The sequence below is a fragment of the Callithrix jacchus genome, chromosome 3, assembly GCF_049354715.1.
Source record: "Callithrix jacchus isolate 240 chromosome 3, calJac240_pri, whole genome shotgun sequence".
NCBI lineage: Eukaryota > Metazoa > Chordata > Mammalia > Primates > Cebidae > Callithrix > Callithrix jacchus.
In genome coordinates, this window is record NC_133504.1 from 22293521 (window position 1) to 22320910 (window position 27390).

The following is a 27390-nucleotide window of genomic DNA, read 5'->3' on the forward strand; positions in this document are numbered from 1 at the left end:
TCCTGTGGTTGATGGAGAGCTATTTCAGTGTTTTATTCAGGGACTGATATCCAATTTTTATTTTATTTAAGTAATTAATTTTGAGATGGAGTCTTGCTCTGTCACCCAGGCTGGAGTATAATGGCACGATCTTGGCTCACTGCAACCTCCGCCTCCCAGGTTAAAGCAATTCTCCTGCCTCAGCCTCCCAAGTAGCTGGGATTACAGGCACCTCCCACCACACCTGGCTAATTTTTGTATTTTTAATAGAGACAGGCGTGAGCCACTGCGCCCGGCCAGATTTGTATTTTAAAAGAAGCCCCCTGGTGGTGTTGGGGTCGAACTGGAGGGTGGTGAACCAGCTGTTCTCTACTAGTCTTTTGGGCCCCAGGGTCTGAACAATGGTGTGACAATGGAGTTTAAGGACAGTGAGAGGTAAGAATGGTATTTAGGGAGGAGAGTAAGCAGGACTTGGTGACCAATTGGATGGGGATGTGTGAAAGAGGGAAGGAATAAACTCCTTGCTTCTGCCTGAGGCAACCGAGTGCTAGCTAGGTTGAGGTCTTAGTGGGCAGCCCCAGAGGCATAAACGTCCACTCTACAAAATAACAACCTCATGGGCCACATTTTTTTTTTTTTTTTTGCTCAAAATGAAATAAGCTTTTGTAAGTGATAAAAAGTATATTTCTTACAATTTAGATTACCCACCAGATTGGATACAAGAATGCCAGTGAGGAAATCAACGTGCTTTTTAATCACAAAAGTTATATCTAGGCAGCCACACTGAGGCAGCTTTCTAATCTTTCTTCTTGAAAGAAGAGCATGTTCTGTATGGAGAAGCTACTCTGGCCATGTGCAGTCCGGGTAATGCAGATTACCATCACTGGCTGGAGAATCCTGGAAGACTGCTTGCTGGGAGGAAGGGTTACACCTCAATTACAGATCTGATAAGCTGGATGCACTTAGCATGGTGCATTGTGTAAAGAAAATTCCCAATAAATATTCAATCATCATTTATAAATTTCTTATAAAATTTCCTGCGTATTTGGAATCATGGGCATTATAAATCTTGATGTATAAAAAAAATTCAAGAAAGGTACAACCCCCTCTAATTAGTGGCATATTCTAATTTCATATAACAGGGCAATAGGCTTTCAATTAAATTTTTTCAAAAACAGTTCCATTGGGATATAATTTGCATACCATACAATTCACTCGCTTAAAGTGTACAATGCTTTTAGTGAGTTATTTAAAAAGTTTATGGTTTCTAACGTTTAGCAATTAAGTGGTATTCCTTTTGAAATCAGAAAAATAATAAAAGTAGGCATATTTAAACATTTGTATAACAGTCCTTATCCATAAGGAATTTTCTCCTTTGATTATTGGAGCCAAGAGAAAATATATCCTATGTGGGCGTGAGTTAAAGTATAAAATATGGTTAAGATATTACCACGAAAGTGGCATGTTTAGGGAGAAGGAAAGACTGAAGGCGGGTCACTGTAAAGGCTTTCTTCAATGTCCTGCTGGGTAGGGGAGGCCCACTTTAATTTACAGGTCCTCACTTCACTGTCAGGGCGTTCGGGAGAAACTTTCCCCGCTGTAACCTTCTCAGCTAATGGGTGATGTGCTGTGACAGGTGTATTCTCACCCAGGACAGTGGTGATATTGTATTAAGAGGGGAAAAAATCAATCATAACCTTGGGATTTAACCTGAGGTATGTATTGAAGAAAAAGCCCAACTTGTCCATTTACTGTAGAGATACAGTGAGAAAAGGTTTTCAGAATTCTTAATGCCACCTCGCATTGTGTGTGAATGATCTTTGGCATGGATCTAAAAACCATGTTTTTGGCTAGAATAAAAATGTGTAGAAAAAAAATAACCCTTTTCCTATAAAATGGAGGGAACTGTTCACAAAGATGAACCTCTCTGGTTTGACCTAAGGTACAGAAATACAATTGGCATTTAGGCTGACCCATATATTGGTAATTTGTCTAAAACAGTTTTTCTTTCCAAGATTACATAGTGTATAGGAGGAAAGTGAATAGACAAATTTGATCAGACCCATTTTTATATCACTGGGGAACTAATGTGTTTTTTTTTAGAAAAAAATTGAAAAATTTTGAGACAGGGTCCTGCCCTGTCACCCAGGCTGGAGTGCAGTGGTGCAATCATCGCTCACCACAGCCTCGAACTCCTGGCCTTGCTTCCAACTTGACCATCTTTCCAACCCAGCCTCCTGAGTAGCTGGGATCACAAGTAGGTCACCATGCCCAGCTAACGTTTTTTTGTATTTTTTGTAGAGATCAGGGGAATCTTGCCACATTTCTTAGGTTGGTTTTGAACTTCTGGACTGAAGCAACCCTCCTGTCTCGGCCTCCCAAAGTGCTGGGATTACAGGCAGGAGCCACCACTAATAGTTCTTAAATGCAGCTCTAATCTTGTTACTTCTGCAGTTAAAGGCCTTTTTAATGCTTGGCACCTGGCTTTAAAGCTGACTACAATATAGCACCATCCCAAATTTCCTGTAATCAGGCTTGTTTCCTCATTGTTTCAAACATACAAAGACACATTTCTTATGTGTGACTGTTTGCTAATGTTTAACTTCCTATTGTATTTGCTTTTAATAAAGTCTAACAGATGCTATAAAAACAGCCTTACAATCTTTGTTTCTTTTCATCAAGCACACTGTCTACTACACTGCTTTGTGTGCCATTTAGGAGGACCTCTGAGGAGGGGTTTTGCTCAGGCTTCTCTGCTGCATAACTAGGATGCTTATTTCTTACAGAAATTACTTCTTGTAATTATATTTCCTTTGTTGCTTTGGCTGGCAGGAAACTCTGAGTTTATGCATCTCTTCTTTAATACTAAGTAAATTCTTATAGCATGACTTTATTCGTACTTTTTCCACTGACCTAATTTAGTGTTCTGGCCTTTCGGGAGAAGGGGCAATAGTCCCCTTTGCCTTTTAAAATCAAATATGCATGAGTTTTTGCAAACCATTTCAAATTCTCTTTGGATCTAAATGAAGTAAGAATAAAAAATTTAAAATATTGCCCATCTTGCTTATTTATAGACTTTTTGCTCTTACTTTCCTTTTTTCAAACCTCATTCAGCCCTCACATCCAACTTTTCTATGCCTCTCTCATTCTTCACTGGTCTCCATTTTCTCGGAGCTCTTGTGTTAATATAATTTTGCACTTTACTAAGTATGATTTTGGATTCCTCCTAGTGTTTCATGTGTATTAGTCCTGTAGTTCTGGGTTGTAGTTTTTTTAGTGGTAGGGACCATGGTTCATACTTCTCTGAATCATCTAGTAAAATAATGTACCAAGAAATACTTTCTTTTTACACTGTAATTGTTAACAAACATGTTACAATTTTTTTTTAGTTTATTAACTCTCAGAGCACCTGGCACATCTTATTTACAATTGCAGAAACCCGTTTTTGTCTACAGCAGCCTAAGCTTGTTTCGTAGATCTTGAAAGACTATTCAATCAATTAGAATTCCTTGACCTGCTGGATGTTCCACGGGGCATTCACCTTCACGCCACACTTCGCGGTGAATGCTAACATCTGGGCGGGTAGAGGTCCATTTCTGCAGCATCCTGGGGGAGGAACAGGTAAGGTAGGTTCTGGTGTGGGTGCGATAGTTGGGGACTTCTTCAACAAGACATCAAGTCTGTAGCCAAAACAACATCTAGGCGAAGGGAACACACCGGAGCCCGGACAGGCTCACGCCCAGTAGTGCTTGTTCTGGGTTCTAACTACGTAATCAAGTCGTCTTGGTTTCCCAGGGAAAGCCCAGCATCTTGAGAACCCTGTTAGTTCCGAACAAACCGGGTCCATTGGTCACCGGGTCTCCAATCCCGACTGAGAGGACATAGCGGGTCCAGATGATCTCCCTCTATGCCACAAGTACGTTTCCCATCAAGCAGCGCGCCTGCGCCAGTTGCTTTCCTGCGTCAAGACTACAGGTCCCAGCATGCATCGAGGTCCCCTGCAGGCCATTCTTCCGCTGGCGGGGAGCTCTCGCGGCGGTGCTCTTTAGGCGCGGCGCGAAAGAGTGAATGCGCAATGACGTCGACGCGGCGTTGCCGTGACTCCTCGCCTATCTCCGTGGCCTCCTGCACTGCTAGAGTCTGGCCATAGGAGGAGGTGTCGAGCGGCCTGTTTTTTCTTAGCGGTTTGCTTTTTGTTTTTTCTTTCTTTGGGAACCGCGGTTGTTTAAAAGCCTGTGGGAACCTGGAAAGGAGCTCTCTCCTTCGAGTGTTTAAGTCCGAGATGGACAAAGTATGTGCTGTTTTCGGAGGCTCCCGAGGCATTGGCAGGGCCGTGGCCCAGTTAATGGCCCGGAAAGGCTACCGACTGGCGGTCATTGCCAGAAACCTGGAAGGGGCCAAAGCCGCCGCCGGTGACCTCGGCGGTAGGTACCGAACTGGAGTTGTCCAGTTGTATGGCCGTGGTCCAGGAGCCCAGAGAAAATCTGCTTTGTAAAGCGAGCGGGCCTGGGCTTTCGGGCTCTGAGGTTTCTCCATAAGCCGCGTGCAGGTGCTCTCCGTTCCAAGGCTGGAACGCGCCTCGTGCAGAAACCCCGACCTCCCGCGGCTTCCAGAACGTCGGCCACGCAGCCCGCGCGGAGAGCTGGGCCCTCGGGGTTTTCTTTGAGACCTCGTAGTCTCGTGAGGCCCCGCGAATAAGCATCCCCCGCCCTGCGGCTTGTGCTCACCGTGAGGAGCTGCCCTGTTTTGGTGTCTGGCGGGAGAGAGCCACAGGACAGTTAACTTTGAATTTAGGGAAAGGGCACATTCTTGTCGCCGGAGGCAGGGCTGGGCGGAAAAGGGTTCAGGCAGGTGAGGGGAGTGCCAGGTGTAAACGGCTTCCTCAGTATTGCCGAGGGTCATGCCTGGGCCTGTTCGAATGCACAAAGCAGTTTCAGAGAGAAACCCTTCTGAGTTCCAGCCAGAGTTGACATAAACCTTGTTTACTTAATGATAGCAAATTTGGTTAGTTTTGCAAATGGACAGTTGAACTTTGTTCTGCAAAATTCTTTTTTATTGGATTTAAACTTCAGGGTTTTTTTTTCTTTTTTCTGGCTTAATAATGGTTTAGTCATTTTGTGAATTTAATTCTTCCTTGATGTTAGGGAGAAATAGGACATTAGAAAGATCCGAAGATGCTATTTGTTTAATTACTAAAATGGACAAAACTTAATTTACTCTCAGGGAGGCATGGGGAGAATAGAGGCCTGCGGGTGCATCATCTTGTGGCTCTTACCTTTTCGTGTGTGGGTTTTTAATTTAATTTTTGAGAGGGCTTCTCATTATGTTTCCCGGGCTGGACTCCAACTCCTGATTTACTGGGCTCTATAGATCTCGCCTCAGCCTCCCAAGGAGCTGGGGGACTGTAGGTGCTAGGTGTGGCTGTTCGTTTTTAAGTTAACCTTACTGTTTGGTTTGGTATCACCATCTATTCACTGTTGGTTGGGAGAATATTGGGATCTCTAAAAGAAAAAAAATCCTGTAAGTTACAGCTCAGGGAGAGTGTCAGTGAATACTTCTTGAAGCTCATGTTCCTTGCCATTCAACAAAGGGTAAAAATGGTGACTCAGTGAGTCACCCCAGGCCATCAGTGTTTACTGGACTAGATTGAAGCCATTAGTTGAGCTTTCAAAGGTGGTTGTGAAAACAGCCAGTCTTCAGGAGAAAACCACGAGAGAGACAGAGGATGCTTTTGGGCCCTGCATTCCTTTGAATCGTGTTCCATGAGTGCTTGGTTTTCATCTAGAAAGTATAATTTCCCAGGTTACTTACTGTTTCCAAAGGCTTGGTAGGGTAATGTAGTGTAGGTAATGTAATGACATGTTTGTCAAGGTCAAACAGAAAAGCAAATTTTTTTTAGCTCTTAGACACAATTCTACATTTTAGGGTATTAAAATGGTAGATTATGACATAGGGAATGCTTTATTTTCCTTTGAAGTGTAGTTTTTTGGCATTTAACCATTATTTAAAAGTGGTAACAGTTGTTTTTGTAAAAAGTGTCCCCCCCCACCATGGTTTGTAGTTTTAGTGTTTTTACAGCTTCCCGTGTTATCTCATGTCTCCTGATGGTGAGGTTTGAAAAATAGTCATTATACTATATGTGGCGTAGTGTAGCCTTAGCTTTTAAAAAGAAGAAGAAACTCTAGAGTTCCTGTTCAGGGCCAGAGAAACTATTTCAATGAACACCTGACAGAATTAGGTATAAATTTGAAAAAAGGAATATAAAACCCAGAAGACTGTTGAATTGGGGAGCATGAGTTCAGTGTTAAAGCTGGAAATATTATTAGATGAATCTTACAGAGCCTTTGTAACTTGAAAAAGCCCTCCCCTTTTTGTTGATTAAAAAAAAAGTTAATTAAAATTAACTTTCTGTAGTAGTACTTTATTTCCTCTTGCTCCCCCACATCCCAGTTTCATTAGGCCAACTCTGTGAAAGCCGGGCCTCATGACATGACTTAAATTTCTAAGTTCTAGATTAGCACGGGCCTACCATCTTAGATGCTTAACACATGTGTATTGAGTAAATTTAAAATTTGAGTTATAATTTATAAGTAATTGTTATTTAACTTTTTGTGTAGGAGATCATTTGGCATTTAGCTGTGATGTTGCTAAAGAACATGATGTTCAAAATACATTTGAAGAGATGGAGAAACACTTAGGTCGAGTAAATTTCTTGGTAAATGCGGCTGGTATTAACAGGTTGGTCACAGATTTAAGTAAATTTATATTTTAAAAACTTTTATTTTTAATATGTCTTTGATTAGTATAAATTAATATATTATTATACTTCTAACTGGGAGAAAAAACTGTGCATTTTAAAACTTGTCAGTCCACAACTTTTTTTTTTTTTTGAGACGGAGTCTTGCTCTGTCCCTAGGCTGGAGTGCAGTGGTGGATCTCGGCTCACTGCAACCTCTACCTCCCAAGTTCAAGCAATTCCCCTGCCTCAGCCTCCTGAGTGCTGGGACTACAGGTGCATGTCACCACGCCCAGCTAATTTTTTGTGTTTTAGTAGAGACAGGGTTTCACCATGTTGGCCAGGATGGTCTCTCTTTCCTGACCTTGTGATCTGCCTGCCTCAGTCTCCCAAAGTGCTAGGATTACAGGCATGAGCCACTGCACCCGGCAAATTTATTTTTTGTTTGTTTTTGTAATTGAATTTCGCTATTGTTGCCCAGGCTGCAGTGCAGTGGTGCCTTCTCGGGTCACCGCATCCTCTGCCTACTGGATTCAAGTGATTTTCCTGCCTCAGCCTCCTGAGTAGCTGGGACTATAGGCATGGGCCACCACGTCTGGCTAATTTTGTATTTTTATTAGTAGAGGTGGGATTTCTCCATGTTGATCAGGCTGGTCTTGAACTCCCGACCTCAGGTCTTCCTTCCACCTTGCCTTCCAGGCGTGAGCCACTATACCCGGCATAAATTCTTTTCTTTTATATTGAGATACCGCATATAATAAATGTCCAGTTTAATTGGTTTTAACATTGTAATCATCACCCATATTGAGCTGTAGAATGTTTCCAGTGCTGCAGAAGGCAGTGCCTTCTCAATTAGTAATACTTCCTTGTAGGTAACTATTTTCTGAATTTTGTCACCATGTATAAGTTTTGCCAGTTTGTGAACTTAATACTAATAGAGTAATGGAGTGGATATTACTTTAAAAAAAATTTAGGAGATAATATTTAGCATAACATATTTTCTTGCTAAACAAGGCTTAGTGTGGCAGTTGCTCAGGTCATTCAAACTATTTTGGCTACATGGTAATACTTTTGGGGGCTAAGAATATTTGCTACTCAAGCTGAGAAGGGTAGGAACCTGTCTTCCAAGTGCATCCTTTCTGGTTTATCAATTGTTATTTAATGTATCTCAAACCAAGTTCAAAATGGGACTCTAGGTATTCTAGTTATTCTAGCTCAGATAGGAAGTGCTTCTTGCACCCTACTTTCAGTAGAAATGTTATCTTAGTTTTGACCTTTTTGGTTTGTTTTATCTTGTTATTATATGCTGTTATATATTGTTTCTTTTTGTAGGGATAGTCTTTTAGTAAGAACAAAAACTGAAGATATGGTATCTCAGCTTCATACCAACCTCTTGGGTTCCATGCTGACCTGTAAAGCTGCTGTGAGGACTATGATTCGACAACAGGGAGGGTCTATAGTTAATGTAGGTGAGTCTTCACCTTTGTGAGTTTATAATTATCTCATAATACCATACAGATATTTAATCCACTAACTTGTAGTTTATTCACTTGTGAAACTTGGGTGAAATTTCTATTATCAATGGAAAAAATGATTTAATTAACTGATTAATTAGTAAAATAGGAATCATACATTTACATCCCTATAGGAGTCAGGCAGGTGTTAAATGAGTGCTACCACCAAGTACTAGAACAATGACAGGAGCAGCCATGTGATAAATGATATCCAGCTTCATTGTCCAGAGCCCATATGGAATGGTGGAGGCCACCACTTAGATTCTATAACGTGGTCCCAGTTTTGCCAGCAATTTTGATTTTTCAAGAGAAATTGGACCATCCTGATTTTTATGTGAAACTTTTTTTTTTTTTTTTAAATAGAGATGAGGTCTCACTATGTGGCCCAGGCTGGTCTTTAGCTCCTGGACTCAAGTGATCCTCCCAAAGTCTGTGATTATAGGTGGGAGCCACATTCCCAGCCAGAAACCTAATTTTTAAAACATGGACAAGGAATTAAAGTAGACAGTGGGGACTAAGTAATATCATGTACAGCAGTTGCATGGGTTATGTTAAATCTTGTGTGGAGGTTTAAAGAAAGATAAAATTTCTCTGTTTTTAAGAATGAGTGTAAGTAACTCCTAGTTTTCACTTCATCTAACCTACAGGGCAGATAAACTGTGGAGTATATGCCTGTAGAACTTAAAATGCAAAATGGCTTGAAATGTTATTTCAGTTTGGTAATTTGGGCATAGTAGTATATTGTCTGCTTTTTATTTTCAAATGGTAATACATTAAAACGCCACGAAAGGAGGATGCTGCTCCATGAAAGTAAATGACCCTGTTCTTTTAAACGTAGGAAATTGTTTTCCAAGCCGGAATTTAGGCTTTTTCTGTTTTGAAAATGAGAAAGGAAAGAATACTATGCTAACAAACTAAGGGGACAAAAGAGCATTTTGGACATTTATCCTTAAAAATTTAAGGGATCTGTTTTCTTATAAAAGAGATTAGTCAGTGAGTCAACCTTTGCATTTTAACACAGCCAGATAAGGACTTCGGATTCTTCTAAGCAGGCAAACAGACCTCTACCTGTCACCTGATAATCTGAGGTATATTTATTTAACTCTAAAATAATCTTTTTTAAGATATATTTAAAAAACCCATCAGTTATCCTTATGCATGCAAAACTTTTAGAATTGAGCTAAAAGTAAATAATCAAAAGTAAATTGAGAATATTGCTAAAGAAAGAACTACTTTAAACTGCTAGACGCTTCAATGATATCTCAGGAATTACCACTTTTTGACCAGATGAACAGTAGTGTTTGGCACGAGTTAAAGCTGCTGAAGTTTCTGTTTCTGTTTGTGTTTCTTTTTCTTTTTTAAATTGCATTTTAGGTTTTGGGGTACATGTGAAGAACATGCAAGATAGTTGCATAGGTACACACGTGGCAGTGTGATTTGCTGCCTTCCTCCCCTTCACCTATATCTGGCATTTCTCCCCCTGCTATCTCTCCCCAACTCCCCACCCCCCGCTGTCCATCCCCTATTCCCGCCAACAGACCCCAGTGTGTAGTGCTCCCCTCCCTATGTCCATGTGTTCTCATTGTTCGACATCCGCCTATGAGTGAGAACATGCAGTGTTTGGTTTTCTGTTCTTGTGTCAGTTTGCTGAGAATTTTGTTTTCCAGGTTCATCCATGTCCCTACAAAGAACACAAACTCATAGTTTTTGATGGCTGCATAATATTCCATGGTGTATATGTGCCACATTTTCCCTGTCCAGTCTATCATCGATGGCATTTGGGTTGGTTCCAGGTCTTTGCTATTGTAAACAGTGCTACAGTGAACATTTGTGTGCATGTGTCCTTATAGTAGAACGATTTATAATCCTTTGGAGATATACCCAGTAATGGGATTGCTGGGTCAAATGGAATTTCTATTTCTAGGTCCTTGAGGAATCGCCACACTGTCTTCCACAATGGTTGAACTAATTTACACTCCCACCAGCAGTGTAAAAATGTTCCTATTTCTCCACATCCTCTCCAGCATCTGTTGTCTCCAGATTTTTGAATGATTGCCATTCTAATTGGCATGAGATGGTATATCAATGTAGATTTGATTTGCATTTTTCTGATGACCAGTGATGATGAGCATTTTTTCATATGTTTGTTGGCCTCATATATGTCTTCTTTTGTAAAGTGTCTGTTCATATCCTTTGCCCACTTTTGAATGGGCTTGTTTGTTTTTTTCTTGTAAATCTGTTTTAGTTCTTTATAAATTCTGGATATCAGCCCTTTGTCAGATGGGTAAACTGCAAAAATTTTTTCCCATTCTGTTGGTTGCCGATCCACTCTAGTGACTGTTTCTTTTGCCGTGCAGAAGCTGTGGAGTTTGATTAGGTCCCATTTGTCTATTTTGGCTTTTGTTGCCAATGCTTTTGGTGTTTTGGTCATGAAGTCCTTGCCTACTCCTATGTCCTGAATGGTTTTGCCTAGATTTTCTTCTAGGTTTTTTATGGTGTTAGGTCTTATGTTTAAGTCTTTAATCCATCTGGAGTTAATTTTAGTGTAAGGTGTCAGAAGGGATCCAGTTTCTGCTTTCTGCACATAGCTAGCCAGTTTTGCCAACACCATTTATTAAAGAGGGAATCCTTTCCCCATTACTTGTTTTTGTCAGGTTTATCAAAGATTGTATGGTTGTAGATATGTTGTGTTGCCTCCAATGCCTCTGTTCTGTTCCATTGGTCTATATTTCTGTTTTGGTACCAGTACCATGCTGTTTTGATTACTGTATAGTTTGAAGTCCGGTAGTGTGATGCCTCCTGCTGTGTTCTTTTTACTTAGAATTGACTTGGCTATGCACGCTTTCTTTTGGTTCCATATGAAGTTTAAGGTGGTTTTTTCCAGTTCTGTGAAGAAGGTCATTGGTAGCTTGATGGGGATAGCATTGAATCTGTAAATTACTTTGGGCAGTATGGCCATTTTCACGATATTAATTCTTCCTAACCATGAACATGGAATGTTCCTCCATCTCTTTGTGTCCTCTCTTATTTCATTGAGCAGTGGTTTGTAGTTCTTGAAGAGGTCCTTTACGTTCCATGTTAGTTGTATTCCTAGGTATTTTATTCTCTTTGTAGCAATTGTGAATGGCAGTTCGGTCTTGATTTGGCTCTCTTTAAGTCTGTTATTGGTGTATAGGAATGCTTGTGATTTTTGCACATTGATTTTGTATCCTGAGACTTTGCTGAAGTTGCTTATCAGTTTCAGGAGATTTTGGGCTGAGACGATGGGGTCTTCTAGATATACTATCATGTTGTCTGCAAATAGAGACAATTTGGATTCCTCCTTTCCTATTTGAATACCCTTTATTTCTTTTTCTTGCCTGATTGCTCTGGCTAGAACTTTCAGTGCTATATTGAATAGGAGTCGTGAGAGAGGGCGTCCTTGGCTAATGCCAGATTTCAAAGGGAATGCTTCCAGTTTTTGCCCATTCAGTATGATATTGGCTGTTGGTTTGTCATAAATAGCTTTTATTATTTTGCGATACATTCCATCAATTCTGAGTTTATTGAGGGTTTCTAGCATAAAGGGCTGTTGAATTTTGTCAAAGGCCTTCTCTGCATCAATTGAGATAATCATGTGGTTTTAGTTTTTGTTTCTGTTTATGTGGTGAATTACGTTTATAGACTTGTGTATGTTGAACCAGCCTTGCATCCTCGGGATGAATCCTACTTGATCGTGGTGGATAAGCTTTTTGATGTGCTGTTGCAATCAGCTTGCCAGTATTTTATTGAAGATTTTTGCATCTATATTCATCATGGAAATTGGCCTGAAGTTTTCTTTTGTTGTTGAGTCTCTGCCGGGTTTTGGTATCAGGATGATGTTGGTCTCATAAAATGATTTGGGAAGGAGTCCCTCTATTTGAATTATTTGGAATAGTTTCAGAAGGAATGGTAACAGTTTCTCTTTGTGTGTCCGGTAGAATTCAGCTGTGAACTCATCTGGACCTGGGCTTTTTTTGTGTGGTAGACTTTTAATTACTGCCTCAACTTCAGATGTTGTTACTGGTCTATTCATGGTTTCGACTTCTTCCTGGTTTATGCTTGGGAGGATGCAAGTGTCCAGGAATTTCTCCATTTCTTCCAGGTTTACTAGTTTATGTGCATAGAATTGTTTGTAATATTCTCTGGTGATGATTTGAATTTCTGTGGAATCTCCGGTGATTTCCCCTTTATCGTTTTTTATTGCATCTATTTGGTTATTCTCTCTTTTCTTATTGTTCTGGCTAATGGTCTCTTCTGTTGATCTTTTTGAAAAACCAGCTCCTGGATTTATTGATTTTTTGAAGGTTTTTTTGTGTCTGTCTCCTTCAGTTCAGCTCTGATCTTAGTTATTTCTTGCCTTCTGCTAGGTTTTGAGTTTTTTTGATCTTGCTCCTCTAGCTCTTTCAATTTTGACGATAGGGTGTCAATTTTGGATCTCTCCACTCTTCTCATGTGGGCACTTATTGCTATATATTTTTCTCTAGAGACTGCTTTAAATGTGTCCCAGATATTCTGGTATGTTGTATCTTCATTCTCGTTGATTTTGAAGAACTTTTTTATTTATGCCTTCATTTCATTGTTTATCCAGTCAACATTCAAGAGCCAGTTGTTCAGTTTTCCAGAAGCTGTGCGGTTCTGAGTTAGTTTCTGAATTCTGAGTTCTAACTTGATTGCACTGTGGTCGGAGAGACTGTTTGTTAGGATCTCCATTCTTTTGCAATTGCTGAGGAGTGATTTACTTCCAATTATGTGGTCAGTTTTAGAGTAGGTGTGATGTGGTGCTGGGACGAATGTATATTCTGTGGATTTGGGGTAGAGAGTTCTGTAAATGTCTATCAGGTATGCTTGTTCCAGGTCTGAGTTCAAGTCCTGGATATCCTTGTTAATTTTCCTTCTGGTTGATCTGTCTAATATTGACAGTGGTGTGTTAAAGTCTCCCACTATTATTGTGTGGGAGTATAAATCTCTTTGTAAGTCATTAAGAACTTGCCTTATGTATCTGGCTGCTCCTGTATTGGGTGTGTATATATTTAGGATCATTAGCTCTTCTTGTTGTATTGATCCTTTTACCATTATGTAATATCCTTCTTTGTCTCTTTTGATCTTTGTTGCTTTAAAGTCTATTTTATCAGAGACGAGAATTGCAACTCCTGCTTTTTTTTCCTCTCCATTTGCTTGGTAAATCTTCCTCCATCCTTTTATTTTGAGCCTTTGTGTATCCTTGCATGTGAGATGTGTTTCCTGGATACAGCACACTGATGGGTTTTGGCTTTTTATCCAATTTGCCAGTCTGTGTCTATTCATTGGTGCATTTAGCCATTTACATTTAGGGTTAATATTGTTATGTGTGAATTTGATACTGCCATTTTGATGCTAGCTTTCTGTTTTGCCTATTAGTTGATGCAGATTCTTCATTTTGTTGATGCTCTTTACCATTTGGTATGTTTTTGGAGTGGTTGGTACTGGTTGTTCCTTTCTATGTGTAGTGCCTCTTTCAGGAGCTCTTGTAAAGCAGGGCTGGTGGTAATAGAATCTCTTGAGTACTTGCTTGTTTGCAAAGGATTTTATTTTTCCTTCACTTATGAAGCTTAGTTTGACTGTATATGAAATTTTGGGTTGAAAGTTCTTTTCTTTCAGGATGTTGAATATTGTCCCCCACTCTCTTCTGGCTTATAGGGTTTCTGCTGAGAGATCTGCTGTGAGTCTGATGGGCTTCCCTTTGTGGGTGACCCGACCTTTCTCTCTGGCTGCCCTTAGCATTTTCTCCTTCATTTGAACCCTGGTGAATCTGACGATTACGTGCCTTGGGGTTGCTCTTCTTGAGGAATATCTCTGTGGTGTTCTCCATATTTCGTGGACTTGAATATTGGCCTGCCTTGCCAGTTTGGGGTAGTTTTCCTGGATAATATCCTGAAGAGTATTTTCCAGCTTGGATTCATTCTATTTGTCACATTCAGGTACCCCTATCAAACGTAGATTAGGTCTCTTCACATAGTCCCACATTTTTTGGAGACTGTTCATTCTTTTTCGCACTTTTTTCTCTAATCTTGCCTTCTTGGTTTATTTCCTTGAGTTGATCTTCAACCTCTGATGTCCTTTCTTCTGCTTGGTCAATTCGGCTTTTGATGCTTTTGCATGCTTCGTGAAGTTCTCATGTGTTTTTCAGCTCCATCAGTTCACTCATATTCCTCTCTAAGTTGTGCGTTCTTGTTATCATTTCATTAAATCTTTTTTCAAGGTTCTTAATTTCTTTGCATTGATTTAGAACATGTTCTTTTAGCTCACAGAAGTTTGTCATTTCCCACCTTCAGAAGTCTGATTCTGTCATTTCATCACACTCAGTCTCCATCCAGCTTTGTTCCCTTGCTGGTGAGGAGTTGTGATCCCTTGTGGGAGGAGAGGTGTTCTGGTTTCGGGTGTTTTCCTCCTTTTTGCGCTGGTTTCTTTCCATCTTTGTAGATTTATCCACCTGTCATCTGTGTAGTTGCTGATTTTCAGATTGGGTCTCTGAGTGGATGTCCAGATTGTTGATGATGAAGTTATTTCTGCTTCTTAGTTTTCCTTCTAACAGTCTGGCCCCTCTGCTGTAGGACTGCTGAGGTCCACTCCAGGCCCTGCTTGCCTGGGGATCACCCTCTGTGCTTTCACTGGGAGCTGCAATCCTGAGCTCCTCCTAAAGGGTCGTCTTGGATATTTTCTTTGTCATCTTTCGATTCTCTTTTTTTTCTTTTAAAAGCCAGTCATATTTAACGCTGGAGGGTTATATACCAACTTTAGTGACACCATTGTTAGTAAGTTCTGATAACCCACTACCATCACACCAGCTCCATTTCGTGTTTTTTTTTTGTGTGTGTGCATGTATTTTTCGTAAGTCTCTGTATTTTTCTTTCTGATAAGCACCACTTTTTCTGTCCATATGCATTTTCTCAGTCTGAGGTCTTTTCTCTCTGTGTACTTCACAGTTCTTTTCCTTTACTAGTTGGCAGACAATATGTAATGTAGATAAATCTTTTAATACTGAACTTGTTGATTATAATAGAGAAATGTTTGGAATGTTTCCTTTTGTAAAATAAAACTACTTTAAAATATTTTGTGAGGTCTTTGATTAATTTTTGTATCTAAGTACAGGTCAGTGGTGCAGAAAATTACTTCCTCACTTCTGTTTTGCAAGAATTTATTTGCATATAGTTGATATTTGAATTAAAAATTATTATTACTATTTTTTATGGTACTTTAGATTCTGGGGTACATGTGTAGATCAGGCAAGATTGTTGCATAGGTACCTTCATGGCAAGGTGGTTTGCTGCCTCCATCCCCCCATCACCTATACTTGACGTTTCTCCCTGCGTTATCCCTCCCCACCCGCTCTCCCACTATCCCTCCCCTACCTCCAGCAATGGACCTCAGTGTGTTATTCTCCCCTACCTGTGTCCACGCGTTGTCATTGTTCAACACCCACCTATGAGTGAAAACATGCAGTGTTTGATTTTCTGTTCTTATGTCAGTTTTCTGAGAATGATGGTTTCCAGGTTCATCTATATCTCTACATATTCATTAGATGTGGTCACTCAAGAATCTTCTGTGGTCAGTGCAGTTTACAATTGTACCTGATAACCTGAGGTATATTTATTTAACTCTAAAATATTCTTTTTTAAGGTGTATTTAAAAACCCTATCAGTTCTCCTTATGCGGAATATAATGAAATTGCACTTTTACAAAATGTTTATAATTGAAGCTTTGGCAGTTTAGATTGACAGTACAAGCATATCTCACAGTTATTGCAGCTTTGGTTCTACTCTACCAGAATAAAGCAAATATCTCAATAATGTAAGTCACACAAATTGTTCAGTTTCTCAGTCCGTGTAAAAGATATGGTCTATTAAGTATGCAGTAACATTTTGTCTAAGAAACAATGTAAATACTTTGTTGCCAAAAAATACTTTATTGCTAAAAAATGCTAATGATCATCTGAGCTTTCAGCAAGTCATAATCTTTTTACTGATGGAAGGTCTTGCCTTGATGTTGGTGGCTGCTGACGGATAATGGTTGTGGTTGTTGAAAGTTGGGGTGGCCGTGGCCATTTCTTAAGATAAGACAACATTTCCCACATTGATTGACTTTCATTTCCTGAAATATTTCTCTGTACCATGTGATGCTGTTTGATACCATTTTATCCAAGTAGAACTTTAAAAATTAGAGCCAGTCCTCTCTGTCCCTGCTATTGCTTTATCAACTAAGTTTATAGGATATTCTAAATTCTTTGTCATTTCAACAGTATTCACATCTTCACAAGGAGTAGATTCCACCTTGAGAAACAACTTTGTTTATCCACACAGAAGAAGCAACTCCTCACCCATTTGTTTTATCATGAGATTGCAGCAATTCAGTCACGTCTTCAGGCTCCACTTGCAATTCTGCCCCACTAATGTCTTGAACCCTGCAAAGTCTCCATGAGGGCTGAAGTAACTTCTTTCAAACTCTGTTAATGTTGATATTTTGACCTCCTGCTATGAATCATAAATGTTCTGAATGGCAGATAGTATGGTGAATCCTTTCCAGGAGGTTTTCAGTTTACGTTGCCCAGATTCATAAGAGGAATGACTATTTATGACTGCTATAGACTTGTAAAATGTTTCTTAAGTAAGACTCGACAGTCAGAATTACCCCTTGATTCATGAGCTGAAGAAAGGATACTGTATTAACAGGCACAAAAACAACATTAATACCCTTGTACATCTCCATCAGAGCTCTTTGGTGACCAGATGCATTGTCAATGAGCAGTAATACTTTGTGGCACCCATATAGCAGTAAACATCAAGAATTACTGACCACGGATCATTATAACATATAATAATGAAAACGTTTAAGATGGTATGGAAATTACCAAAATGAGACAAAGAGACATAGTGAGCACTGTTCACAGTGAGCCATGCTGTTGGAAAAGTGCTAATAGAATTGCTTGATGCAGGGTTGCTACAAGCCTTTGATTTGTTTAAAAAAATTTTTTAGGGTCAGGCGCGGTGGCTCAAGCCTGTAATCCCAGCACTTTGGGAGGCTGAGGCGGGTGGATCACGAGGTCAAGAGATCGACACCATCCTGGTCAACATGGTGAAATCCCATCTCTACTAAAACTACAAAAAAAATTAGCCAGGCATGGTGGCACGTGCCTGTAGTCCCAGCTACTCAGGAGACTGAGGCAGGAGAATTGTTTGAACTCAGGAAGTGGAGGTTGCAGTGAGCCAAGATCGCGCCATTGCACTCCAGCCTGGGTAACAAGAGCGAAACTCCGTCTCAAAAAAAAAAAAAAAAATTTTTTTTTAAATGCAGTATCTGCAAAGCACAGTACAGCAAAACAATAAAATGAGGTATGCACATAATTCAATTTTAGTGAGATTTGTCTTCAAATGAACTAGTTTTTAAGGTGAAAGAACTTTCTGCCTATGTCTGTGTTGTAGAATTATAAAATTAATCAGCCTCAGCTTTTGTCTGACTCTTTCTGGCTTTAACCTCTACCTGCTGGAAGCCTTTATAAATACCACAAAATTTTAATCATATATGACCTACTCAGAGGTTAGAGAGGGTCCCTTTCACATAATGGATCAATTTGCAAGCACCTGCCTGGCATTGGCAGTTTTATATCAGCTGCTTTCAGCTGCTATTTTCTGTATGTATCTGGAGCAGTCCTGGACTCTTAAATCTTTGATAAATGACTGATGACAATGGTTAGAATTTCTCATTTTAACAAAGGACAAGGTGAAGTGTGTTGTACCTTTTTGTTCATTTACTATAAATTAGCTGAATTTTCAAGTAACCTTATTAATTGAATTTAATTTGCTTTTTTTTTTTGTCCTAGGAAGCATTGTTGGCTTAAAAGGCAATTCTGGCCAGTCTGTTTACGGTGCCAGTAAAGGAGGATTAGTTGGATTTTCACGTGCTCTTGCTAAAGAGGTAGCAAGAAAGAAAATTAGAGTGAATGTAGTTGCACCAGGTTAGTGAAAACTTCAAAATAACTTGATTATGATTATTATTTTATAGTGAAGTCATTATTTGGAACATTAGGAATTGACGTTTGCATAGAATAGTTTGTAAAATGATTGTGAAAGAATCAAATAATGAACTGGGGGACTTGAAAAAATTTCTTGTACCTCATATCGTATATAAAGTCTTTGTGTTTGCGTGTTGGCGTTGCTATAAAGACTATCTTGAGGTAATTCATAAAGAAAAGAGGCTTATTTGGCTCTCAGGTGTGCAGGCTGTGCAAATATGAGGCCAGCATCTGCTCAGCTTCTGGTGGGGCCCAGGAAGGTTTCTTTCAATTATGTGAGAAGATAAAGAGGCAGCAGGTAAGTCATATGAGGATAGCAGAAGCAAGAGAGAGAGAAGGTGCCAGGCCCTTTTCAATAACCAGCTCTGGTGTGAACTAACAGTGAGAACTCATTCCTTACCATGTGGAGGGCACCAAGCTATTCATGAGGGATCTGCCTCCATGACACAGACACCTCCCACCAGGCCCATCTCCTACATTGGGAATTACAGTTCAACATGAGATTTGGAGGGGACAAACATCCAAACCATAGGAAACTTTAATTTTAAATTTTGTACTAATGGAGTAACTTAAGGTGGAGAGGGTCTTAGAGATTATTTTTTCCAGTCATTTTTGTAGATTAGAAAACTGCCTGGGATTCAGAGTGACTTGTCTAAGGTTACACAGCTAGTTTATGGAAGAATGGTTACCAAAAGCCTTGTCTTGTCTTCCATCTAATGGAAGCTTAAAAATAATGTCCTGCCAGGTGTGATAGCTTATTCCTGTAATCCCAGCTATGTGGGAGGCTGAGGCAGGAGTATTGTGAGGCCAGGAGTTCCAGATCAGCCTGAGCAACATAGCAAGGTGCCGTCTGTACTGAAGAAAAAGGTTAGCTGGGCATGGTGATACACACCTGTAGTCCCAGCTACTTGGGAAGCTAAAGCAGAAGGATTGCTTGAGCCCAGGAGTTGGAGGTTGCGATGAGCTGTGATTATGCCATTGCATTCCAGCCTAGGTGACAGAGCGAGACCCTGTCTCTATAAAAATAAAAAAAATTTTCTTTTTAGGTTTCCTTTATACCATTACACAAGCTTTAGATAGTTTTCTCCTTTTACTACTATGGTCTGTCTAAACTATCTTCAATCTTCCATTTTCCTAATTTTTACTTTTCTATTATTTGCATTTTGCCAGGTTACTATTTGATCAAATTGCCTGGATTAATGAAGAGGGTAGTAAAAAGGTGCTAAAACTCAAAATACATTATCACGAATTAGCTGGTGTGCTAGAAATTTTGATTATTTACGTGGTTTTTGAGTAACACAAATGTTTTTATTTATTTATTTTTTAAAATTTTTTATTGGATTTTAGGTTTTGGGGTACATGAGCAGAGCGTGCAAGACAGTTGCGTAGGTACGCACATGGCAGTGTGCTTTGCTTTGCTTCTCCCCTTCACCCACATTTGGCATTTCTCCCCAGGCTATCCCTCCCCACCTCCCCCTCCCACTGGTGCTCCCCTTTTCCCCCCGATAGACCCCAGTGTTTAGTACTCCCCTTTCTGTGTCCATGTGTTCTCATTTTTCATCACCCGCCTATGAGTGAGAATATGCGGTGTTTCATTTTCTGTTCTTGTGTCAGTTTGCTGAGGATGATGTTCTCCAGATTCATCCATGTCCCTACAAACGACACAAACTCATCATTTCTGATTGCTGCATAATATTCCATGGTGTATATGTGCCACATTTTTCCAATCCAGTCTATTATCAATGGGCATTTGGGTTGATTCCAGGTCTTTGCTATTGTAAACAGTGCTGCAATGAACATTCGTGTACATGTGTCCTTATAGTACACAAATGTTTTTATATACCTCTGCCAGTTAGCCATGGAATCTTTGTCCTAACCTACTATAGGTACTTAAGAATTAATCACCTATATAAGAAAAGGCAGTTCTTTTGGTTTGCTGGTTGTTTGTAAGAAGGGAGGGCTGAAGTAGGCCTTTGCCACCTTTCCCTTTCCAGTCACTAATGGCTCCAACTTGGACCTTACAGTTGGTGTTTGCTTTGGCACTGAAGCTCAGCCTGCAGGTATCAGGGATTTACCAAAATGTTCTGTTAGCCCTTTTGGTCTATATTGTGTCTTTGTCCCAATTCAGTTTTTAAATTTATTTGTTTTTTGACACAGTGACTAGCTACATTCAGACATTTTAAATCCATGAATATTTGACATTCTAAATCCATGAATATCTGACTGTGGTTCAGATACATCTATTTTCTGGGGGGGAGAAAGAAAAAAAACTCCAAAAGCAGCATTGTTGTTGTCTTAGCGCTGTTTTCTATTTGTGTATGCTTTATGCAAGCTGACTTTAGCGTTAGACTAGATGAACCATCTGTGGAATAAATTATTTGTGGTTTGGGACTACATGTATTTGCTTCCTTCTCTTTTCAGGATTGGAATACTGTGGGTAATGAAGGGTTAATTTTCGTTCATGATAATTTAAAAGCTGAATGGTTTAGGGAAAATGTGAATGTTCTTAGCTGAAGCCAACTTTCTGGCATGTCTCCTTCGTGCAGCGGCTGGGCTAGCTCCCCAAATTACAAGAATGAATAAGATATTTCTGCACAAGGAGCTAGTATAGTGAAAAAGACTGACATGTAAACAAATAATGGCAATGGCAACTGATAAATATATAATAGAGGTACATATATGGTGCTATGGAAGTGTTGAAGAAGGAAGGAATGCTTAATTTTGTCTAGATTAGAGTGAATCATTGTCAAGGCAGTAGACTAAATAGTGGGAATCCAGTTTGCACACTAAGGGGTTTTAAGATTGTTACGGAAGTGTGGTCGTAGTAGTCTCTTTCTTTAGGATCTTACTTTCCAGGGCAGACTTTTTTTTTTAAAGTGGTGGTTTTATTTATCACTTATCTTTTTTGTTGAGCATAAAATCCTCATAGAGCCTCATATATATTTGTATATTTTGGATTTCCAGTGCAATTTCTACTACAGATAAAAACCTGTAGCTGAAAATGTAGCCATTTAATAGGATGGCCTTTATGTATATTTAGCAGGTTTGATGGTATGAATATGCATCATTGGTCAGAAGCAAAGTGCAACTTGAAATAGTAGAATTAAATCAGTTCTATGAATTATTTCCAAATTTATTTTAAATAGTAATTTCAACCAGGTTCTTCAACAGATCTTGTAACAGAGCTAACAAACATCAGAGTTAACAAATATATGTCCTTTTATGTCAGTTTCCTGGTCACCGTCAAATGGAGTTTCCAATTAGCAGGAAAACAGCTTAAAAGCAAATTAGAACAGGAAAAGCAAGGAACAAGGAAAATAATAAATTAGGCTGCCATTCATTGCCTAATACTGTTGACTGTTTTTAAAGATTATTAGCTGCTAATCTTTGGTATTACTTTAAATATAAAATAAACTGTTGATCTTGGTAAATCTTACTGATGGAAAATGTTGAATATTAGAAACAGTATTTGATAAAATGAACCTCTAATGGCTGTATTACTTTAAAAAATATGTATTTTGGATAGATAATACATATTATACAAAATTTAAAAGTACAGAAAAGGATAGAGTGAAGGATGTCTTTTCTCCTCTGGACATTCACTTACTTAAAAGTAACTGTTGTTAACTACATAATTTCTTTTGTATTTCATATATAAGCCAATAAAGCTTGCTGGGCATGTGTGTAAGAAAAGACAAATTATAGGCTGGGTGAGGTGACTCATGCCTGTAATCCCAGCACTTTGGGAGGCTGAGGCGGGTGGATCACGAAGTCAGGAGATGGAGACCATCCTGGCCAACATGGTAAAACCCTGTCTCTACTAAAAATACAAAAAAAAGTAGGTGTGGTGGCACGTGCCTGTAGTCCCAACTACTTGGGAGGTTGAGGCAGGAGAATTGCTTGAACCCAGGAGGTGGAGATTACAGTGAGCTGAGATTGTGCCACTGAACGACGACTGCCTGGGTGACCGTATGAGACTGTCTCAAAAAAACAAAAAACAAAAAAAAAATGGCAAAAACACAAATTATATCATGTAGTTCACAGTGTTCTGTGTCTTCCTTTATTCATAGAATAGTTTACCTTGGTGATGTTTCTATATTATTCCATATAGAGCTGCTTTACTTTTTGTTTTTTTTTTTTTTGAGACCTATACTCATTCTGTCACCCAGGCTGGAGTTTAGTGGAACAATCTTGGCTTACTGCAACCTCTGCCTACTGGGTTCAAGCAATTCTCCTGTCTCAGCCTCCCAAGTAGCTGGGGTTGCAGGCATGAACCACCACACATGGCTAATTTTTGTATTTTTAGTAGAGACTGGGTTTCACCATGTTGGGCCAGGCTAGTCTCAAACTCCTGACCTCAGGTGATTAACCTGCCTCTGCCTCCTAAAGTGCTGGGATAACAGGCATGAGCCACTGTGCCCAGCCAACTGCTTCACTTTTTTAAATAAAGCTTTGTGGAAATACAATTCACATACCATACAATTCACCCATTTAAAGTATACAATTCAGTGGTTTTAGTATAGTCACAGAATTGTTCAGTCTTCACCACAGTAAATTTTAGAACATTTTTATTATTCTTAAAGAAATCCTAAACCCATTAGCATTCATTCCCTATTTCTTTCCTATCTCCCCAGGTTTTGGCAACCACTAAACTACTGTCTCTACAGATTTGCATATTCTTGACATTTCATATAAATAGAATCATGTAATATTTGCTGTTTTGTGACTGTTGTGTCACTTTTAATGACTGAGTGAAAACAGAACACAATGTTTGTTTTAAGGGTACACCAAACTTATATAACTTGTTGCCTTTTGGTGGGCATTTGGTTTTGTTCCAAATTTGTACTGTTACAACTAATGATGCAGTAACAATATTTGTATGTAGTTTATTTTGCACATTTGCAAGTATGTCAGTGTAATCTTGGGAATGGAACTGCCAAGGGTTCAGAGGTATATGCATTTTTAATTTTGACAAATAGTAAAGTATTGCATTTATTTCTGTAGGATACTTTAAGTGTTTCTGTATGGTTTTTTTTTTTTTTGAGTTGAAGAGCTTTTATGTTTACTACTTGGAGAAAATCTTGTTGACAAAGATTTGCATGAGCTTGGCAGCTACTCAGAGCAGATATTCTAAGTGTTCTTATGTGCTATTTGGCATGAAGTTGATTTCTCACTCTGCTTCCCTCTACAAACATAATATTAAGGCATAGAAATTTTTTCTGGTTAAAATCTTGGTTTAGTTTTTGGTAAGAGCTTTATTTCTTCTTCCTTAGAAAAGTGTCTAGGGTTGTTTTTGTTCTTTCTGGGTCCTAGAAACTTATACCAAAGAGTGGACATCTGAGTTGGTAGCTTGATCAAATAGTGTCCCATCTCATAATTGTTAGTATTTAGTGATAGGCTAAAATCCTGGTATCTTTTTTAAATATAAAGGCTTTGCTGTATGTAAAAATGTTGAAAACTAAAATAATGACCTAGGAATATGGAAATGACGTGTTTCTATTTATTCTATATAGCTAGTCAGAAATGGATAAAGGAAATAATCTTTTAAAAAAAGGGTTTAAAAATTTTTTTGAGACAGGGTTTCACTCTGTTGCCTAGGTTGGAGTGTAGTGGCACAGTCTTGGCTCACTGCAACTTCGATCTTCTGGGCTCAGGTGATCCTTCTGCCTCAGCCACCCAAGTAGCTGGGATTACAGGCATAAACCACCAAGCCTGGCCTATATCTTTAGAGTTTATCAAATACAAATTTTCACGGCGCAGGAGCCATGCATTTGCTTTTATGAGCAAGAGTATCCCTGTTCCTGAAGAGTTCCTATTAAAAAAATGTACTGTTTTTTTCATCACATATGTGGAATTAAACTAGAAGTATCTTTGCTTTAAATCGGTTTAGTGCCTGTCATTTCAGTTATCTTTTCTTTGATTTAAGGAGTGATAACTTTGTAGCCAATAGGAAACCTCTAACTGTCCAGGTGATGCAATAGCATCATTTGTTGGACAATGGCATCTACTGGTAGTTTGTAAATTTTATAGTGTAGTTTGAAAGGCATTGTAAATACATACCTAGCAAAAAGGGGAGTAGAGCAAAATTTCCAGAATTTTGTAAATGAAGTGAAAGAATGATATGGGAAGAGTCCTTTGGGGCCAAGGAGAGGGAGCACAGACTGGAAAGTGATACAAGCAGAAAAAAGGATGAGTGAGTTAAGGACTATTAATCTCTCTCTTTAGGTCTGTGATACATGATATGGAACCCAAGAGACTGTTTATATGTCATGCCCTGGGTTGTGAATATATTTGTAAATGAAGATCATGTGATTCATAACCTTTAATATAAAATGACATGGAAGTTCCATACAGCCCAGAGTTTTTATTGTTAGACACTAACTTTACATTTTTAATTTAATTTCGGATAAATTTTATTTAACTTATGCTAAGGAGGGGACAGAGATACATGAGTTTTAAAAAGCTACAGATTATTAGGCTAGTAAAACTATTCTGTATGCCACTATAATGGTGGACACATGACATTATACATTTGTCGAAACCTGTAGACTATACAGTCTAAAGAGTGAACTCTCAGCTTATGAAGACAAAATGGTATTAAATAAATGAATAAATACAGAAAATAGTAAACCCTAATGTAAACTATGGACTTTACTTATAAAGTATCAGTATTGTTTTATCAGTTGTAACAAATGTGCCACAGTAAGGTAAGATGTTAGTAATCAGGGAAATGGGAAGGGGGTGATGTGAATAGGCAGTGTATGGGATCTATCTGTACGTTATGCTCAATTTTTCTGTAAACCTAAAATTCCTCTAAAATGTAAAGTTTATCAATTTGTTAAAAAGCTACAGAAAATGAAGAGAGGCTCTTTGGATATGTTCTTGTCCTCCATAGAAAATATCATAATCACAGAGGAAAAACCAGCATTGGTGAATTCATCCCTTCCTTTCAACTTGGCCTCTCTCACCCACTGTACTTACAGTGTAGAGTTCAGTGATGGCTAGCAGCTTTCCCCTGATGTTTTTTATTTCAACTATCCATTCATAGGTCTGGGGAGAGGTTGTGGCAAGCTTTCCCTAAATAAATCACACCCTTCTAAGCTTGAGCAATGGAGGGAGACTCACTTGAAGTGGATGGCTGAACATCATGATCCATGTTCTGGACTTCTTGTAATCATGTTGGATTCGGAGGGCATAACTCTGTCTTGTACAGATCTGACCTAACACAGACATAGACAATAGCAGAGATGAATCCAGGCCGTAATGTTTAACAGGACCTTATTAAAAGCTTCAAGATGTTAGCCTTTATCTGTTTCATATTATCTAGCTTACTTGGTTGTTTTTGGGGGTCACATGTCTGTCCTCCAAATCGGAAACCTCTAACTGTCCAGGCGATGCAATAGCATCATTTGTTGGACAGTGGCACCTACTGGTAGTTTGTAATTTTTATAGCCTAGTGTGAAAGGCATTGTAAATGTATACCTAGCAAAAAGGGGAGCAGAGCAAAATTTCTAGAATTTTACAAATGAAGTGAAAGAATGATATGGAGGAGAATCCTTTGGGACCAAGGAGAGAGAGCACAGACTGGAAGGTAATACAAGCAGAAAGAAGGGTGCCAGCCTATGGCTGTGTGGTAGAGGCCATCTTTCCATCTCATTGGGATTGTCCCTGAACGTGTCTTACTGCTTTAGGTCTCCTTGCCTGTCTAAGGCTATAGACCTTCCAGTATCTCATGCCTTATTCTTGATCTACTTTTTTCCAAAAGGTTAAAAATCATGTTCAAATGGTCACTCACAACTTTTGTGGCCTTACTTTTTGTCTCCAACAGGACAAACACATCAGAACTGACATCTACCCAGAAGCAGGGCTGATCAGTTTCTTTCAACAGAGCTTGGATGAAAACCTAGATTAGCATTAGTGCTTCTTGAATTGGAAGTATCCTAACCTCTACATACCTACCAGTGTAAGAACTGAGAGCCCTTTTAGGAGAAAATACTTTCCTAAACTTAGAGTAAGGTCAAGTCATGAAGAGTAGTTAATGAGGGATACTTTTTTTTTTTTTTTTTTAATTTGAGACGGAATCTCATTCCATTGCCAGATTGGAGTACACTGGTGCAATTTTGACTTACTGCAACCTCTACCTCCAGGGTTCAAACCATTTTCCTGCCTCAGCCTCCTGAGTAGCTGGGACTATAGGCATGCACCGTCTTGCCCAGCTAATTTTTGTATTTTGTAGAGACGGGGTTTTACCTGTTGGCCAGGGTGGTCTCATTCTCTTGTAATCCTCCCGCCTCGGCCTCCAAAATTGCAGGGATTACAGATGAGTCATACTTTTAATCTTTGAGTTGTAGTATGGTAGGGCTAAAAGAAACCTCAGGCCAGGCATGGTGACTCATGCCTGTAATCCCAGTACTTTGGGAGGCTGAAGCAGGCTGATCACTTGAAGCCAGGAATTTGAGACCAGCCCTGCCAACTTCGGGAAACCCCGTCTCTACTGAAAATATGCAATTAGGCAGCCGTGGTGGTGCATTCATGTAATCCCAGCTACTCAGGAGGCTGAGACAGAAGAATTGCTTGAACCTTGGAGGTGTAGGTTGTAGTGAGCCGAGATCACACCATTGCACTCCAACCTGGGCGACGAGCCAAACTCTGTTTCAAAAAAAAATTAGCCGACCATGGTGGCAGGCGCCTTGTAGTCCCAGCTACTCAGGGCTGAGGTAGGAGAATCACTTCAACCTGGGAGGCAGAGGTTGCAGTGAGCTGAGATGATGCCGCTGCACTCCGGTCTGGGTGACAGAGCAAGACTGTCTCAAAAAAAAAAAAAAAGAGAAAAACCTGTGTCATTTTCAAAAATCTGTTTCATTTTATGATACAGAAACAGTAATTCTTTTGCTGATAGTATATGACTTTTCTCAGGTTATAGCTTTAATACTATTAGCAGAGCAGAGAACAGAATCTAGTCCAGTGGTTTTTTTAACCACAATACTGCCTTTGAGAAGAGGCTAGGCCAGCAGCTTCAGAAGTTGAGGCTGGGATTTATGTAGTCACAAGGTCTTTCTTTCAAACCATTTCTACTGTAGTTTATCATGTTTTTC

The 27390-nt window shown here is 39.3% G+C and overlaps 1 protein-coding gene across 7 annotated transcripts in view; it reads left to right on the forward strand.

Annotated features, from left to right (window-relative positions):
• Nucleotides 1–4106: 4106 nt before the first annotated feature.
• CBR4 (carbonyl reductase 4) overlaps nt 4107–27390 on the forward strand; it is a 131405-nt gene continuing 108121 nt past the window's right edge. For 6 of the 7 annotated variants that reach the window (XR_008479984.2, XR_008479985.2, XM_054252806.2 and 3 more), the window contains exons 1-4: nt 4107–4403; nt 6597–6717; nt 8048–8184; nt 18104–18238. Coding sequence is in view for 5 of the 7 variants with exons in the window: in XM_054252806.2 (XP_054108781.1) it covers nt 4262–4403; nt 6597–6717; nt 8048–8184; nt 18104–18238 (535 nt within the window). In the remaining 2 variants the exon portion in view is untranslated. The remainder of the gene's footprint in view (nt 4404–6596; nt 6718–8047; nt 8185–18103; nt 18239–27390) is intronic. The other variant, XM_008992474.3, reaches the window with a different exon arrangement.